At 41.6% G+C, this 17,500-nt stretch overlaps 1 protein-coding gene and 1 pseudogene across 1 annotated transcript; both read left to right on the plus strand.

The window, feature by feature from the left end:
* The window catches only part of LOC138002266 (uncharacterized), an 83,932-nt pseudogene that overhangs the window by 63,045 nt on the left and 3,387 nt on the right, over window positions 1-17,500 (plus strand).
* LOC138004302 (jerky protein homolog-like) lies at window positions 3,302-5,932 on the plus strand. The gene is made up of 3 exons (XM_068850776.1): window positions 3,302-3,914; window positions 4,206-4,490; window positions 5,691-5,932. The coding sequence occupies exons 1-3, from the start codon at window positions 3,302-3,304 to the stop codon at window positions 5,930-5,932; spliced, it is 1,140 nt and encodes a 379-aa protein (XP_068706877.1).

Raw genomic sequence — 17,500 nt, forward strand, 5'->3', positions numbered from 1 at the left:
CAACAATCACAAGAACAGAGAAAGTCTGGGGTAGCATGTAGCCAGGGGTATTCTTTGTTGATGAACATACCACACTCTACTATTTTGAAATCTACGTGTTTCTGCTTCATAACATGTTCATAAGCAGTGATTGCTTGTCCCTCATGTTTACACCCATGCATTGTTGCTTTAGAAAATACTTTGTTTAACTCAGGATACCAAACTGACTGTGACGGTAATGATGGATTTCTGTGCGATGCTAGTTTGCTTTGGGAGGCTCCAATCCTTCCAGCTCGGTGTTTGTCAAAGGTAGCGCCCTGTGACTGGCTTCTTGTGTCTTCTTCAATCTGCAATCTTTGCTCCTTAGAAAGTACTAATCTCCTCTTCCGACAGAGCTGGCACACTTTTAGCCTCAATTTTTGGTTCCTCTGCCAGGTTATCGACCTGCAATACGTCCAAAACCCTTTCTAAGGCTGCATCCAAGTCAGTTTTCATTTTCTTTGCTGAAGTAAAATTGATATCGCAGACTCTTGCATACTCGACTTCCTTTACATACGAAGGTAGAATCCACGAACACTTTCACTTGCATACATGACATTTTTCCATTTATTTTTGTCCATGCCTCGAGGTAAAAGAGTACGCTGGCTACATGGGAGCAGGATTCCCCAAGACCAGCCTTACAACCACAGCACTGGGCAGAAATAACAGTTCCCTGCATTTCGGTAATGATCCACACTGGAATCAACGAGTCATTCATTCTCTGCGAATGTCTTTCCTTCGCTAAAACTACAAAATTATCCTTGACTATGTGGCCCTGTACACTTGAAATAAATCCAGATACCATCTGGCTGCTTGTAGGCAAGCAATTGCTGTTTTGTGTAGTAACTTGTTTCTAAGACAAGGTAAAATAGTAGATCCGTCGATTCCACTGAAAGTAAAGAATCAAGTTCGAAGTACTTGCTCTCGATTAACACAGGGTCGATCCCAATTGCTGATATTCTTTCGAGGTAACGTTTCTTCACCTTTGGCTCCAACTCACTAGCATAATCTGAAAGAGGTATGGAAGCTTTTTCGTTGATATTTTCGCTTGACTTCACTTCATTCTTTTGAGTACCGAGCGCCATTTTAAAACTATTCCACCAATATGGCGACCGGAAGTTATGTGACGTCACGTGAAAACAATCTATTCTAGTCGACCGTCACCTCTGATCTGCCCTTCCTCGTTTAAACGGGGTCGTAAAGGAAATAGTTTACAGTTGTCTGGCACTTCTTTTTGACGTTGAAGGGCTGAGTATTCTACAGGACAGCCTTCCCGCTGGGCACTCCTAATTTCTTGAACCTCTGCGTCTTCGATTTCACTTGGCTTTAAATTCTCCACTTTCTCTCTTGTCTACTCTACAGTTGTCCACGAAGTGATGAACCCACGCGTTAACTCGTAAGAATCTTTTCCAACTTGAAAAACGTTTGGGATACAGACGCCACGACTGGTCTTCTTTTGTGATCTTTATCATTGTTTGCTTTTCACGTTGCTTAACTTGGTGTGGTAACATTGAATTTGTCTTCTCCATCTCTATTGTTATTAACTGTTGATTCATGACTATTTGGCTACCACTCCAACTCCTGTTGTCCCAGGAAATCCGGTTCATTCCACCCCTTCTAATTTTCGACCAATTTTGACCATTTGAGCAGAGCTCAGGTGCACGAAGAGCGGCGGGGTACCATGGGTAAGATTTTTTGGGTAATCTATCGATGCGAGAAATTTTAGTTATGACGTCAGGTACGTTCACCCGTACAGACTGTCGGTGTGGAAGTGGGGAGGCAGGACAGCCTCTGGGGACGGGAGTGTTTGGGCAATTTTCCTTGGCGGGAAATTGTGTGGCAGCGTTGCACTGGGAACCCTCGTTTTTCTGGCGGGATATCATATCAGTGACGAGAAACGGGATAAAGAGCACGAGACAAGAGGCGACCAAAATTTAAGAAATGTAAGCGAAGAAATCCTCGAGAGAAGCCAAGCAAGGAGAAGAAGAGAAAATTTCAATGAAAAGCAACATAGCGCGGAGAGAAGTAGAGGGAGAGACAAACCCCTTATTTGCAACTGTTGGCTTTCAGGTAACGTTTATGCCTCGCTTCCTCACATATTTTGTAAATCTAGCTAAAAAAGCAAAGAAGGCCTGGAAACGTTTGCAATTCCTTGTTGACAGAGATTCTGACATACTTCAACCATCACATTTATAGGCTTTTTGTTTCAAATGGATGTCCAGTTGTGAGTTGCTTTCTTTGACTGTGAAATTGCAGTCGAGTAAGCGAATTTTCTACGTTTTAGGTTGACTTTTAACTTAAAAAAGATTTTTGCTGTTGTTCTGAACTGAAGAGATAGGGAGTAAAGATTTTCAGTCAAACGGAAAATGTTGTGAAAGAGATTACTGTGCATGTAATTTCAGTTTTAATTGTTGAATGCAATTGTTCAGTGGTTATTGTCTCCAAGGCGTGTTTGTTTACTGCATGCTGTCAGCTCAGGTGTTTGATCTGCTTGATCACTGTAAACTGTAAACACTAATGACGATTAATTTTGTACTTTATGCAGAAGCGTAACTGTTTTCATAAACACTCTATAGTTTTTTTTTTATTATTATGAGAACCTCTTTATAGAATGTTGAGGCTGAGATTAACCAAAAATATAAGCAAGTTTTAAGAACATTCCTCAGGCTGTGACTGGGTCGATTGAGAACGTTTTTATTTTTGTGTTTGTATTTTTAATGAAAGCATGAAACAAAGGTAAAGAAATGTAAATTAACCCAAATACTTAAGGACATATTTAGTATAGTAGAACAGTGAACAATGACGACAAGGCATGTCCTGAAAAGCTCCGTACATCTCGTTTTGTTTTTGACCTTATGTAGTGCTGGGAATCCTGTGTTAGTTTGAGATTCCTGTGGGAATAAAATCATGTGACGGGGTTGGAAGCATGGCGGCTAAACAGTTGTCAGTGTCTTTGTATTTACGATAGCAAATCCTTTTACATCGCATACAGTCGAACCTCGATTATCCGGACCTCGATTATCCGAACTTTTCGATTATCCGGACTTTTTCGCTGGTCCCGTTTTTTTCATGAATATTAATAAGCTTTGATCTCAAAAGCTTTCAGAGGTAAAAAATGTTTAAAATCAAGAAAAGTGTGTTCAAAACAGCGCATTTACCGCTTCACTTTCAAAAGATTTAGCGCTCAGCGACAAAGAGCATTCTGATGCATTCAGCTGAATTTTGATTGGTTCAGTATTGTTTTGTTGCTAAGGGAATGTCATGCTTGATCAGTTCGATGAGCATGGGTCATGTAAACGCACGCAACGGTCACGACTCAAACGACAGCATGTCTACGAAGCGAAAGCGATCTGTTCACTCGATAAAGGACAAACAAATAATTATTTCACGTTTAGAGAAAGGAGAAAAGGGAACAAATTTAGCACTTGGATTTGGCATCAGCAAGCAACAGATCTCCGATAAACGCAAGAACAAGGACAAGATCCTGAAATTCACCGACAACAGCGAGACAAGTGGACGATTGAAGCGAAAGTCGCTGAAGCTTGCAAATGACGAGCGGTTGGATCAGGCCTTGTACACCTGGTTTATCCAGCAGAGGTCGACTGGAACACCAATTTCAGGCCGGCTTCTTCAAGAGAAAGCGAAACATTTCTCTTTGCAGCTACATGAAAATGGCGAGTCACCTGATCACGAAAGCTTCAAAGCTTCAACTGGTTGGTTCAACAAATTCAAAAATCGGCATGGCATAAGGAACCTCAGCATTCAAGGCGAAAAACTTTCAGCAGCAGAAGAAACTGTTAAACCCTTTTTAGAAAAACTGCAAAAAGTGATCGAGGAAAAAGGACTGATACCGGAACAAATCTACAACGCGGACGAAACTGGACTGTTGTGGAAATGTTTACCGTAGCCTGCACGCAGGCGGTTGGATGGTCGAAAACCCGGAATTCGAAATGAGGTCGCCATCTTGGATTTGCGCGGCTAGGTCTGGGCCGGGTTGAGGGTCGACAAAGCGAGCGAGGGGAGGGGGGCGGAGAGGAGAGAGAAAGACCGCCTGCCCGAAAAGCAGCCCCCTTTGAGTAGCACAATTTCGCAGCGTCCGCTGGTGGATGCTGTCTTCTGATTGGTCGGCAGACATGCTGTCAATCGACACAAGATTTAATATTCATATACCGCTCTTGTCACCATAGGCAAAATGATGAGCTCGAATGTCGATCGAGCGATTCAAAGTGCTTTAGATTTCTTGGAGACAAGAGAAAGGAGCGTTCTTTTGAAGCGTGAACAAAAACAGTTGATAGTTAGTTTACTAAATGGTGAAGATGTGCTGGCCGTGCTTCCCACTGGCTTTGGGAAAAGCATGATATTTACAGTGTTTGCGATAGCCGAAAGTGAGAAACTTGAAGGTCGTCCGGTGTCAGTGCTTGTAATTTGCCCACTCAAGAGCATCATATCACATCAGATTGTCGAACTGGAAGGTTTGTGTTCGGCAGCAGAATTCACCCTAGAGAGTTCTAAGAAAATTATCGAAGATCCTCCTATCTTCATCTACTGCTCTGCAGAGCAAGCGCTGGAGGAACGCTTCCTTTCGGCCAAAAGACAGATGAAGAAAAAAATAACATAGTTAATCTTTTGTACGTTAATGAGTTTTATTATATCGTTAATCTCAAAGTTATTTTTCTTAACACTCGGCGAATCAAATCTTTCTTTCCCTACAAAGATCGCTTGAATCGTTCCCACAGATCGAAAGTTGTTTACAAGGCAAATTGTTGGGATTGCGATGACTTCTACATCGGCAAAACGAAGCACCGACTGCAGGATAGAAAAGCTGAACATTTTGAAGCGCTCTCCAAGCATGAACACACATCAGATATTGCTGATCATGTTATGACTACTGGACATAACATAAAATGGGATCATTTTGAAATTCTCGCGTCTGGGAAAACTGATTACCACTGCAAACGAAACCTTGTTGACACAGGAATTGAATCCGACCTTAAATGCTAATTGTCACTTTATTACAGATCGCTCTCAATTTGTTTTGAAATATAAATATTTTTCATATAATGAAGGTTACTTTTGAAAATGTATGTTGCCACATACGAAACGTTAGATTTCATAAAATGCATTGCTTCACTGTAAATTAAAACTGTAAATCAAAGCCGCAGTTGATCGCAAAGTGCACCGACAGGAATATTGCCCACTGTTTTCTCGCTGCCAAATTTTTCAAACTTTCCGTATAAACAAGAAATTGCAATGGGAAAAACCTACAGTTACCGTTTGCGGCAGTTTCTGCCGGTTTGCTTACACTTCTTACGGTTTTTTTAGTTGACCAGAGCAAGTTTGTTTGCAGCTACACGCTTCAGTGATTGACAGCCTTATTACAGTCTCTTACTTATTGGTCAATTATTGTGGCGTGACATGCAACCGGAAGCTCAAAAGAAAGTGGGCGGCTACCGAGAAAAGGCTGGTTTTCGGGCAGGCGGTTTTCTCTCCGCTCTTCCCACTCCCCACCCCGTCGTTTTGTCACGGGGCCCAGACCTATCCCACGCTCTTCCAATATGGCGTCTGATAGTGTTTCGTGGCGACACAACAACTACCGCCTGCAAGCAGGCTATGTTTACCGCAAAGAACCCTTGTCTTATTTCGCGAGAAATCCGCTCCTGGATTCAAAAAAGCCAAAGATCGTCTAACTGTGCTAGGTTGTACGAACGCTACAGGAACTCATAAACTAAAACCTGTTCTCATTGGGAAATCTACGAAGCCAAGATGCTTCAAAAACGTAAACATGGATGCACTCCCTGTGATCTACAAGTCGCAAAGAAATGCCTGGATGAATTCGGAAATTTTTGCCGAGTGGTTTTCGAAAGAATTCGTACCAGCTGTTAAACGCCATCAACGTTTGCAGAACATACACTGAAGACACACTACAAATAACAGGATTGGTGTCACAATCGAAATGCATTATTCATTGCAATTATCACTAATTAAGAATCTTTTCCTATCATATCAGGTTCCTGTTAAACAAGTTTAATTTGACGTCGTATTTAGTATGAAACACATCCATTCCTCTCAACCTCACCTTATATCCCTACCAATGGATTGTCGACTCTAGTTGGCTTTCAACACCTTTTCCCTCTCACCACAGTCCAGAAGGGTCCAAATAATGTCTGGAGAGACTGATATGCCTCAAGCTTTTCATAGGTTTGCCTGGAGTGGTCGTAGTTCTGACTCACAATGAAGTTTATTCTGTTGGTATAAGCGTATGAAAGTTCTGGTTTGTTGGTAGGTACCTGAGGGACATCCAGCTGAGCAAACTTCCCGGAGGTGTGTTTGATAACTGTACCAAGCTAGTGACACTGTAAGTACTTTTATAAATAATATAACCAAGAAATGCTAAAAAAAAGAAAAGGGATGACTGCAACAGCATGACAATAATTGTTTAAAAGCTGTAGTTATTTTGTTGATATATAGAATACTTAATGAGCGCATATGATGTTTGTTCTTACTTTTTATACCTCACAAAGAATGACTAAAAATGTTTAAAGAATACCAACTATGAAATAATTTGTTCTTTGATTGCTTGACCTGGTTTTTGTTAGCATGACATTATCAATTGCTGGTTTTGATTCCAAAACCGATTTTGCTTTTACCAACTCCACCTTTGTTGCACTTCCTTTTTCTTAAATTCCATATTTCACATGATCTAAAGTTACCGATGATACTGCGAACGATATTGTTCTCATGGCATTTATTCTCTTCTTCCTATTGCCTATTATAATAAAATCACTGATAAAGAGAACTTTAGAATCCATTTCAAGTGAAAGATTAGTTTGGAGTAAATTTCACTATGCCTTTACAAAACATATTACATAATGTGGGTACAGGCTAGACTTGTTGTGACGTTTTTTCGTAAATGTAAAGCTCAATCCATGAATCGGTTACTTCATCAAAAATCCCTGATTAGGGGGAGTGGTGGGGGGGGGGGGGGGGGGGGGCATTGCTTATTCTAAGCAAAGCAATTTTGTTTTTGAAATAACAAATATATGAAATTTTCGTGCAAATGGTTTGACTTTCAAGTCTTACCGAAGGCGCCGCCTTACAACTGTTGTTCATAAAATCTGTCGGATATTAGAGATCCCACACACTATTCGAAAAGAGTAGGCACCGAGTTCCCAGTGTTGTGGTCTGACCTTTCCTTCAGCGATGTGCTCACCTTGGCGTAATCTTCTGAATGGACTACTGATCCATGAGACCACATAACAGAAAACAGACAGTAGTCAAATTGAAGAAGTCCAAGTGCTGAAACTGGTAAACAAACATCTCTTTAAACTATTTTGGTTTCGGTGAAAGAGATCATCGCATTTGTAAAGGAACATGAGCATTTTGGGAAGATGCCTCCAGGCTTGATAGCTCACGATCATGGGTTTGAGTCCAGTTCAAGCCTGGATATTTTCAGACTTGTTTCGTAACTGCACAAGTTGCTTTGTAACTGCGATGATTACTTTCACTGAGACCCACAGTTGCTTTGTAACTGCGATAATTACTTTTACCGAGACCCACAGTCTCTGCCACAAATGTTGTAACACAGACGGAAATTTAAGGGCTCCTCCTTTCAATGTTGATCTTTATGGGTTTGAGTGCATAAACCAACCAGTAAACGGAACAAAGTTGCTTTTGTAGGGCTTTTGCAATTAAAATACGTTCAAGCACTTTTATTTACTTTTACAATTATTGCAAAGAGTTGATTTCTTGGTAAAACAGAAAGATATCTTGTAGATTTACGAGAAGAAAGGCTGCACAAGCTTAATGGCCTTTAAACACTGTACTGATAATGACGAGGGTAAAAGCTTTTTCCTTAAGCTGCATCGAAGGGTCCCCGTTCGTAAACAGCAAATGTAAAAAATTCCCAAAGTAATTAGTAGCACTCCCTCGTGTTTGAGAAGTTTCTCAAAACGAAGATGTGAATTTAAGCTAAGCGAAAGACAAAGAAGGCACCTCATTCGCTGGTACAGGGTCCTGAGAAAAGGGGACGGAACTTTCACCTGTAAAAGTAAACATTAAAAAAGAAGGCCGGTATTGAACGAAGTGAGATTTAAATGAAGACAGTTCCACGTCATGTAAATTCAGCGGGATACATTCTTTGATGAAGACTTTGATCAACTGTTTCAGTTGAGTGGAAAAGGGGTCAACCGCCTCTGGATGCAGGATGGAGACTCTTGAGCAATCACGTTAACAGTCAAGTAACTCAATTAGAAACAGGGCTTAAGTTTGAAGAAGAAAATTTTGGGGCCGGTATGTAGACACGAGAAATCGATTTTTTCTTTTCTTTCATATTTTTCCACAAGTTTGCTACATTTGCACTGATTTCATCGGCTCTATGTAATTTGCTGTCATTTGTCATCGCTGAATTGTTGTATCGTGTATTTCGTCGCGTTCGTGAGATATTTGTAAATTTGCCCAAATTCCGCATGCAGTAATTAGTCAGTATTTGCTTCGTTATCGTGTCTATTCTATGTATTTAAGTTCTGTTGCCTAATGATGTGTAATTTCCTTTGTTCATTTCGTCGATTCATTAGGTATTCGTCTTTCGTATAAAAGTATTGTATTTCCTTTGTAAGTCAGTTGTTGTACCCGGAGTTGCCGTACAGATCTTGTAAGTAATTAATTTTTCAGTCGTGGTTTTTGGCGTTCTGAAGTTTAGTTTTTTGGTATCTTGCTTGTAACTTTGTATTTCTATATTTCCTTTTTTTATAGTGAATCGTTAAGTTAAAGTACGAATCTCAAACTGTACAGGAGTTTAATTACAAATTTGCACTAGGAAACAAACAGGTGTTTCGACGTGCGGTTGAGCGATACGCTGAATAATTTTGAAGATAAACTAAATGCTACACTTGTCGTCAAACATCCAACCCATACCAAAGTGGAAACTTCTACCCCAGCGAAACAAAGATTCTCGTTTAACGCCCCTAGTTTTCACCGTCTCTTTCAACATTTAGTGGAGACACCGAGCAGAAAAATCCGCTTCCAAAACCACCTTCGTTCCAGGGCAAATCACAGTGGGAGTCTTACATCGCTCAATTCGAGATCGTCGCTGGAATGAATCAATCGAGTGACGAGCAGTAAGGCAACTATCTTGCTACGAACCTTAAGGGATCTGCCTTGATTCTTCTAAGAAATCTCCTACCAAGTATCCGCCAAGACTACAAGGACCTAGTTGCAGCTCTCGAAAGCTGAATGAGCGTGGCGCACCAGCAGGAAGTCCATCGTTCCAAATTTCAGAGTAGATTGAGACGATGTGAGAAATTATTACAAGAACTGGCGGAGGATTTGGAGCGCTTAGTTGGGCTTGCCTACGCTGTTGCGCCAGAAGAAATGAAAAACCTGCTGGCGAAGGAACAATTTATCGATGCTATCCTAGATTGCGATGCTAGGCGCTGGTTAAAGCAAAGTCACAGGACTCTGTCTTCAGTGTGCTACTTAAGGGAACAAGCCCTGCTGTGGGGAGGGCACGACAAACTGCGTGTGAATAGAATCTCGAGGATCATCCGTGGGCACTGCCACAATTGCTCGATTATCCAATACCATACAAAGCGATATCTCACCTCTTCACGTTAAAGGAAGTTGGAGAGCACCCGAATGGGCCAGCTGTTGCACACCTTGACTCCGTTAAGAAAGTATACTGGGCCCAATGGAGTCCCTGGCTCTCCGAAATGGTATGCTGTACCATCGATGAAAATCCCCTGACGAAACACAACATTGAGATACATGCAATATATTTTTATCATAGTTTTGTTACTGGAATTTTAAATCGTTTAAATCGCAGCTTTGTTATAGTTTGATGCAAAAAGAATGGCATTTTAATTTTGAAAAATCAGATATTAAAACATGCTGTTTTTGCCTCAGAATCGTGGAAATCGCGTTTCCAAAGACTTGAAATTTCACACTTTTCCGGGGGAGATGCCCCCAGAACTTCCCTAAAGGGCCTTTGGCGGCCATATTTCCATCTTTTTGAGGCCGCTCTTTCCAGGGCCCATATTGATACCAGTTGTATAACTGAAATGCTTACCCTGTATAAATATTATAAATATTATATTATATTATCTTTCATCGAATCACCTCTGCTAAAAACATGGATCCGCCCCAGAGGAGTATATGTAACTTGACTTCAGAACCTTTTCAAACACTCCTTTACAGCTACTGGCTTGCTTTCTTTTCTCAGGGTGATTTCAATCAATAGTACTTTTCTTTTCTAGTAAACATACCAGCATTGTTAACAGAGAGATCAAAGGGCTAGAGAACAAGAGTCGGGTATAGAACTTTGTACAAAGGTGAAGAGCGTTTGCAATCTTGTGTAGCTTCTCGTCGCATTGGTTTCAAACTGAGCACATGTTGATGTTCCTCTCAACATTAGCTCTCTCAGGGAATTACATTTCATAATAAAATTAACGGCCGCAAACATTTATAAAATCACAGACAGGAGCACAAACATGAAGAAAAATCCTGTCAAAACAATCAAGGAAAGGAAAATGAAAACTCAACCGAAAAAACACAACAAGAGCAAACCAAAATAAAAGTCACAGATTTAAATGGATCTTGCTTAGAACACACAAAATGATCTGAATGGACGAAAAGTTTGTAATGGCTGAAATTTCGATGAAAATGATTAGGACTATTTCATAAAGATCACTAGTGACCTTTATATTGAGAATAAGTGATACCTGCATTGCTTGCACATTCAGCCCCGCACTTCCCTGGAACTGATTTCAAACCTGGCCCTGGGCTTCAAAGAATGATCATAGATTACCAAGTAGAAAGGTTAATACAAGTGATATTTAACCGAATGCATGTTTTGATGGGCTGTTTGCCTAATGAGTTATGAATACGTTTCTGAAAAACACAGTTAAAAAAAGAAAAAACACGCAAAAACCTGTATTTCACCAAATACTTCTGCACATTTTATAGTTTACTCCAAGACCGCTAAAATAGGAACTTGCTGTATGTTACATGAGGCAAACGTCTGCGCGGATGCGCGTTTGTTATATTTTTAAAAGCACGTGCTCGAAAACGTATTCTATTTCTGTTTTGTTTGCGAAGTTGTTTCAAAGGAATCTGACAAATAGAACTTTATACAGCTAAGTCTCTCTATTACCCTCTTTGAGTTTTCTGCATGGTCCTTTTGAGCCGGATGAAAAATGTCTCCACTGTGGAAGGCGAAGAAAACATCAGGTGGGTCCACTCCCTTACAGTCTAGCACGAAGTTACCTAAGTTGTTTATCAAGCGATTCTCAGTCGGTTTGGGATTCTTTCAACGAAGCTGTTCACGCGAATTTATCCCTGAGGGATATTGGCAAGTTTAATTACCAAAGAAGCACGTTGGAGGGTGCAGCTTTAGCTTCCATATCAAGTTTATCATTAACTGAGCCAAACTATGACAACGCAAGCGAGATTCTAACAGAAAAATTGGAAATAAACAGCTAATTACTAGCTCGCAAATGGAAACCCTTCTGCAACTGCCAGCCGTGACATCCATCACCGATGTGAAGCTGATTCGAATGATTTATGATAAGGTTGAGGCCAATTTAAGAGGACTGGGGGCCCTTGGTATAGCCTCTAATGCCTATGGTAGTTTGTTAGTGCCTGTGATGATGAACAAGTTGCCTGCAGAACCGAGACTCATCATAACTCGACACTTTGAGGGTGGAATTTGGCACATTGAAAAATTGCTGAAATCGTTTCAGGAAGAAGTAGAAGCCAGGGAAAGATGCAGTCTTATGGGTAGGACTAAGGAAAGAGGAAATGACCTTAAGTTCCAACTGCTGCGACAATTCTGTCTTCAACTAAGAGGCGTAATCAAGGTTCACTGACTTGCACTTATTGCGGAAATCTTCATCCTTCGGTTGACTGTCCAATGGCAGTAGATGTACGCACACGACTCGGCATCGTGAGGAGAAAGGGAAGGTGCTTCACGTGCCTGATGGGGCAACACTTAAGCAGAGATTGTACGTCAAAGCTACGATGCAAGGATTGTGGTGGTCGACACCATGTTAGCATTTGGGATAAATTCGTCAAAATGTCTCAGCCACAGACAACATTTTGCCAACCATCTTTGTTCCCAAACACTGATCAAGGTGGAGGATTGGGAGGTTGTCAACAAATATCAACCCTGTACATTGATGCGAAAATCTCTGTGATGTTACAAACTGCTCACGCAGTTGTCTCGGGAGCAGGCCCTGATGCGACGTTTCTGATGGCAAGAGATATTTTGGATAGCTGCAGCCAAAGATCGTATTTGTCATGCAGACTAAAGGAAGACCTAAAGCTGCAATTCATTTGCACTGAGAAACTGATGATAAAGACGTTCGGCTCAGAAGAGGGTCAGATGTAAGAGTGTGAAGCTGTACAGTTTAGCCTCAGAGGATTGGACAATGATCTGAACTGTTACATGACAGCCTTTGTGGTACCTGTTATATGTGCTCCTCTGCAGAATCAAGCCATTGAGATTGCCTTCCAGAGTTACCCTCACTTAAAGGGGATGCAGCTTGCTGTTGGTCCTACTGAGAAACCTGCCCTTGAAATAGATATGTTGGTTAGTTCTGACAGTTATTGGAACATAGTCACAAGACAAATAAAACGTGGAAACCCTGGACCAGTAGCCTTAAACACAAGACTTAGAGGGGTGTTGTCTGGTGCTGTCAATCAGCCAAGCACTGCTACTTCCCTCGCAGTCAACTGTGTGAGTGCTCTGCTCACACCTTAAGGACAGATACACAACTCGTCGATCTGGATGACCAGTTGGCAAGGTTTTGGGAGCTCGAATCTATTGGAATAAGGAGAACTGTGACACCGTACATGAGAAATTCAGGGTAGAATTCAACTTCAATGGTGAGAGATACGAGGTTAAGCTACCTTTGAAGAGTTCCCACCCTGTGTTGCCAGACAATTATGAACTGAGTTTTAGACGACTAGAAAGCAACGTAAGAAGACTGAGGCAGCACCAGGAAGTTATGAGTGAATATAATGTTGTTAGGGAATAAATGGAAAGAGGGATCATTGAAGGTATCTCATCATCTAAACTGGCTCCTGCAGGGAAGGTCCACTACCTGCCCTTTCATGAGGTTCTAAGAATTAAAAAGCAAACAACAAACCTATGAGTGGTATACGACGCCTCTGCATCCACCAATGGTGTTTCATTGAACAGTTGTTTTCATGCTGGCCTATCCCCTCTCGCAAACCTGATGAATACTCTTGTACGATTTCGCCAGAACAAGATAGCCTTGATAGGTGACATTGAAAAGGCGTTTTTAATGGTCTCAGTGTATGAGGAAGACAGAGATACCTTGCGATTTCTTTGGATTGACTACTTATCTAAGGAGAATCCCTGTATTGTTGTGAAGCATTTAGCTAGAGTTGTTTTTGGAGTCAACGCAAGCCCGATTCTGGTCAACGGAACACTAAGGCATCACATCTCGACCTAAGAGGAAGTCGATCCAGAGTTTGCGAACAAGATGCTAAAGTCACTCTATGTGGATGATCTAAGCACTGGAGTCGATTGTGTGCGGGAGGGGCTGGAATTTTCTTAGTGGGCTGGGCCCTGAATGAGTGAAGGACGGTTCAGGCTTCGAAAATGGATCTCAAACGCCAACGAGCTGATGAAATTGTTTAATGAGTCTGAACCAAATGCATACAACAAAAATTCGTCCACTTCTTGAATACACATCACCCATCTGGGGAGGCATCCCAAACTATCTGGCTGAGGATCTACAGCGTATTCAATATTGCTCTCTAGACATATCAGGTCTAACCAGAGTGACTCTGGAGCCCCTGAATGTAAGAGAGGACAGTCACACAGCACACGCTTTTAAGGAAATCTTACATTCAGAAGGTCCCCATCCTTGCTGTAAGTTTCTAATTTCAAGACCCCAATCGTATTCCCTTAGGGCTCAACGAGTGGGAGTTCCCATTCCATGAACGAATAGGAACATGAACTCTTTCATACAGCATGGGGCTAGATTGTTAGGAAACAAATCATATAAAGCATAGTCTATATTTTACGTTTATTTTATTTTATTCTATTTATTTAATTTTCATTATTGTTATTGATGTAATTCTGTTTCGCGAAAATCAAATAATAAAGCCTTATATATACCCAACTCTAAGTTTCCTGCGAGAACGGTGTCAGAAGAAGATGAAAGCTATGCAACCTTTTTCTCCGGACCCTGTGGCGTAGAGTACGAGGACAAGTACTTGGAGGTTATCTGGAACAACAAGGAAGACACTCTTACAATGAGACTTTACCTCAATTTACCGGCTTCAAAGCCCAATTTTCTCCGTGTTATTGCAAGAATCTATGATCCCCTTGGGCTGATCTCACCAGTGCTTATGTTGATGAAGATCCTACTCCAAGAACTGCGTAACGACAAGAAGATGTGGGACGAATCTCTCGACCACAAATCTGCAAGGCGCTGGAGCATTTAGATTACTAATTTACAAAGGACTAGCGATATCCCTATTCCACATTGTTATGTATCTGCTGCTGTAGGACGGATTGAATCGGCAGAGCTGCATGGTTTTAAGAATCCTTCGACACCGCCAATGCTGACTTAGTTTTGTGAGGATGGTAACAGACCTGGGAACATTCACTAGAGTAGTCGCTTTTCAAACCCAAGTCGCCCCATTGAACAAAAAAACCATTCCTAGGCTTGAATTGGTCAATGTTGTTTTCCTGTCAAGACTAGTTGTGTACGTTAGAGAAGCTCTTGAGAAATCCCTTGTCATTAACAAACAGTGTTGCTGGACTGACTCACTAGTCTCACTGTATTGGATAACTGGGGGAGTCAAGAGTTTGGAAACAGTTTGTGCAGAACCGTGTAGATAAAGTTTGCGCTTGTGTCGAACCTAAACAGGGGAGGTTCTGTCCTGGAGTTGACAAGCCTGCATATCTGCCATCCAGAGGTGTTAAGGATTCTGTTCTCAGTTCTGACGCGAAATGGTAGAAGGGACCCTTCTGTTGAAGCTACCTAAAGACTAAAGATGCTTAGCCATTACAATTCCTAAAAAAGACTGAGAATCCCCCTTGATGAATTATTAGGGGAAATGAAGGCACAGTCCCCGAGATATTTTAGTATTGCACTAAATGCTACCAGATCAAGTGGGTGAAGGAGTTGCAGAAAGCCATAGAAGAAGAAAGGCTCGAAGAGCTGGCAGCAAGTCTTGGAACCATGGAGTTACAAGATGTAAGGGAAGGCCGATGTATTCTAATTTGCTGTATGAAACTAAGTGTCCTGCTCTTATCCGCCCCCATTCCCCCCTCCCACCCCAGTCCTCTTACTACCTTAATCATAAGGAACTGCCATGAAAAGGATAATTATGCACAACTGTGTTAAGGAAACTTTTGCAGGGCTTCGCACTCACTATTGGCTAATAAAGGGTCGGCAGATTGTCAAGAAAGTGATCTAAAGTTGGAACAGGTGTCGGACGCTAGAGGGGAAGCACTACTCTCCACCACCCACTGCTCAGCTACCTCACTTTAGGCTTGAGGATCAACACCCATTTTCAAGTGTTCGAATTGACTTCTTGGACCGCTCTTTGAGAAAATGAAAGGAAAGGAACTTTATGTAAGTGTCTAGTCGTTCTAGCGCTGGAGCACTAATTGGGGACCCTGTAAACTGAAATTAACAGTTAACACAAATCAAGTCAAATGTTTGAGGGAACCGAATTCCAGAGCCGCACATCTGAAGCTTTACACTGCATTGTACTCTTGCGCAACGACTACCCAGGCGGTCCTGCATAGTTTTAGAAGATTTGTCGGAGAACAATGTGTTCCCAAGTTCAGCTGCTGACTCCGCAGGTGTCATCTTTCTTGAGTGAGAGGAGATTGAATATCGATTTAACTTAGCAAAAGCACCCTGTTGGGGAGGCTTTTCGAAGACGTGGTTTAAATCTACTTAGAGGTGCCTTAAGAAGCAACTTGGAAATACTAAGCTCACGCTTGAAGAGTTGATGACGGTTCTAATTGAAGTGGACGGAGGAACCTCTAATACTTTCTCATCTCCTGTCTGGAAGGAGAAAACTAAAACTTCCTTACATCCGGCAATGCTTTTTGGATTCTACCACTACCAAAGATCTAGAGACCATGACTAGAAGGACCCGATATTAAGTGGCACTGGCTGATCACCAGGGTGGACACTCTGAAGAATTGAAAGATTGATCACCGGGAGTGGAGGAATTGTACCTAGAACTGCAGCGCAAAATTGGAGAACGTGACAAGGCAAGCGCAGTTATTGACAGGCCTTTTCAATACTATAAACTAGAAAACCATCAGACAAGACCCTCTTTATTACCCTTTTCGAGTCTTCTACAGTTAATACTATAGCCAAAATTCTATTTTGTGACAACTGTTTACCGCCTTAACACTGCTTACAACCCCAAAACGATAACTTCAACAATAAACTTTCACCCTCGTCACAAAATTTTGGATACAGGAAACAACAGGGAGCTTGAAACAGCGACGACAACGAGAACGTCACAAATTTGCATGCTAAGTGAACAAAAACAATAGCTTCGCACGCCCCGCACGTACGTTTTTCACTTTTGTCCATTTCTATACCGTCGTCAGCAGTACAAACACGTCAGCACTAAATTTAGAGCCGTGCCGACCAGTGTCACTTTTGAGAAACTACCGCACTCTTGTAATATTAAAAAAAACTTAAAATAGTCATGAAGAGATTACAATAATGTAAAAAAAACAATGTTCTTTTTGCTGTCGCCCGCACCGTTGCTTAAGCTCCCCAATAATTACTCTGGCCAGTAATGGCAACGAATTATAAATCATTTTAGATTTCAGTCTTTCATTATTTCCTGTGCATCAAAATGCCCAACAGAAAGCATGTGGCAGTGTTTTGATTGGGCAATGCACAATAAAAGGCGTGTGGCGCTGTTGACACCACTGGTCACAAGATACTATACTGGTAACTAAAAGAAAAGTACATTTGAAGTGCGGGTTTCAGACGAGGCACCATCAATCCTTTGCTCTCATTCTTTCCTTTCACGGTGCACCCTTCTGCCAGTCCCTCCTCCTTTGTTCGTTATCCATCTCGCTTTATTCCACTCAGAATCCTAAGCCGGTGTCCATTTTGATACTACAGTAATTATTTACCAATAAGCCCAACTGTTTTTCAGAAATTTGGACTAGAATCGGCCAAAAAAAGTTCACAACAAAGGGGCTCGGCCTTTAGCCGCGGGTTTGATCGATTTTTTCCTCTCTCAGGTGTCGATAACTAAAGGAAATTTTACGCAGATTCTTCCCAAGGGAGCCGTTTGTTAAATAGCTTTCACCTTATGAAGAGTTTACTCGCCATCGCTCTCGCCCTTATTCTCCGTCTCGAACTCGTTGTCTTCTTCATCGATTTCCTTCGCCTCAGCAAAACAGTGATGATAATATAGCCTCAACATCCTCCACTGTTCGATGGTCCTTGAAGTCTTTTGG

The sequence above is a fragment of the Montipora foliosa genome, chromosome 5, assembly GCF_036669935.1.
Source record: "Montipora foliosa isolate CH-2021 chromosome 5, ASM3666993v2, whole genome shotgun sequence".
Taxonomy (NCBI): domain Eukaryota; kingdom Metazoa; phylum Cnidaria; class Anthozoa; order Scleractinia; family Acroporidae; genus Montipora; species Montipora foliosa.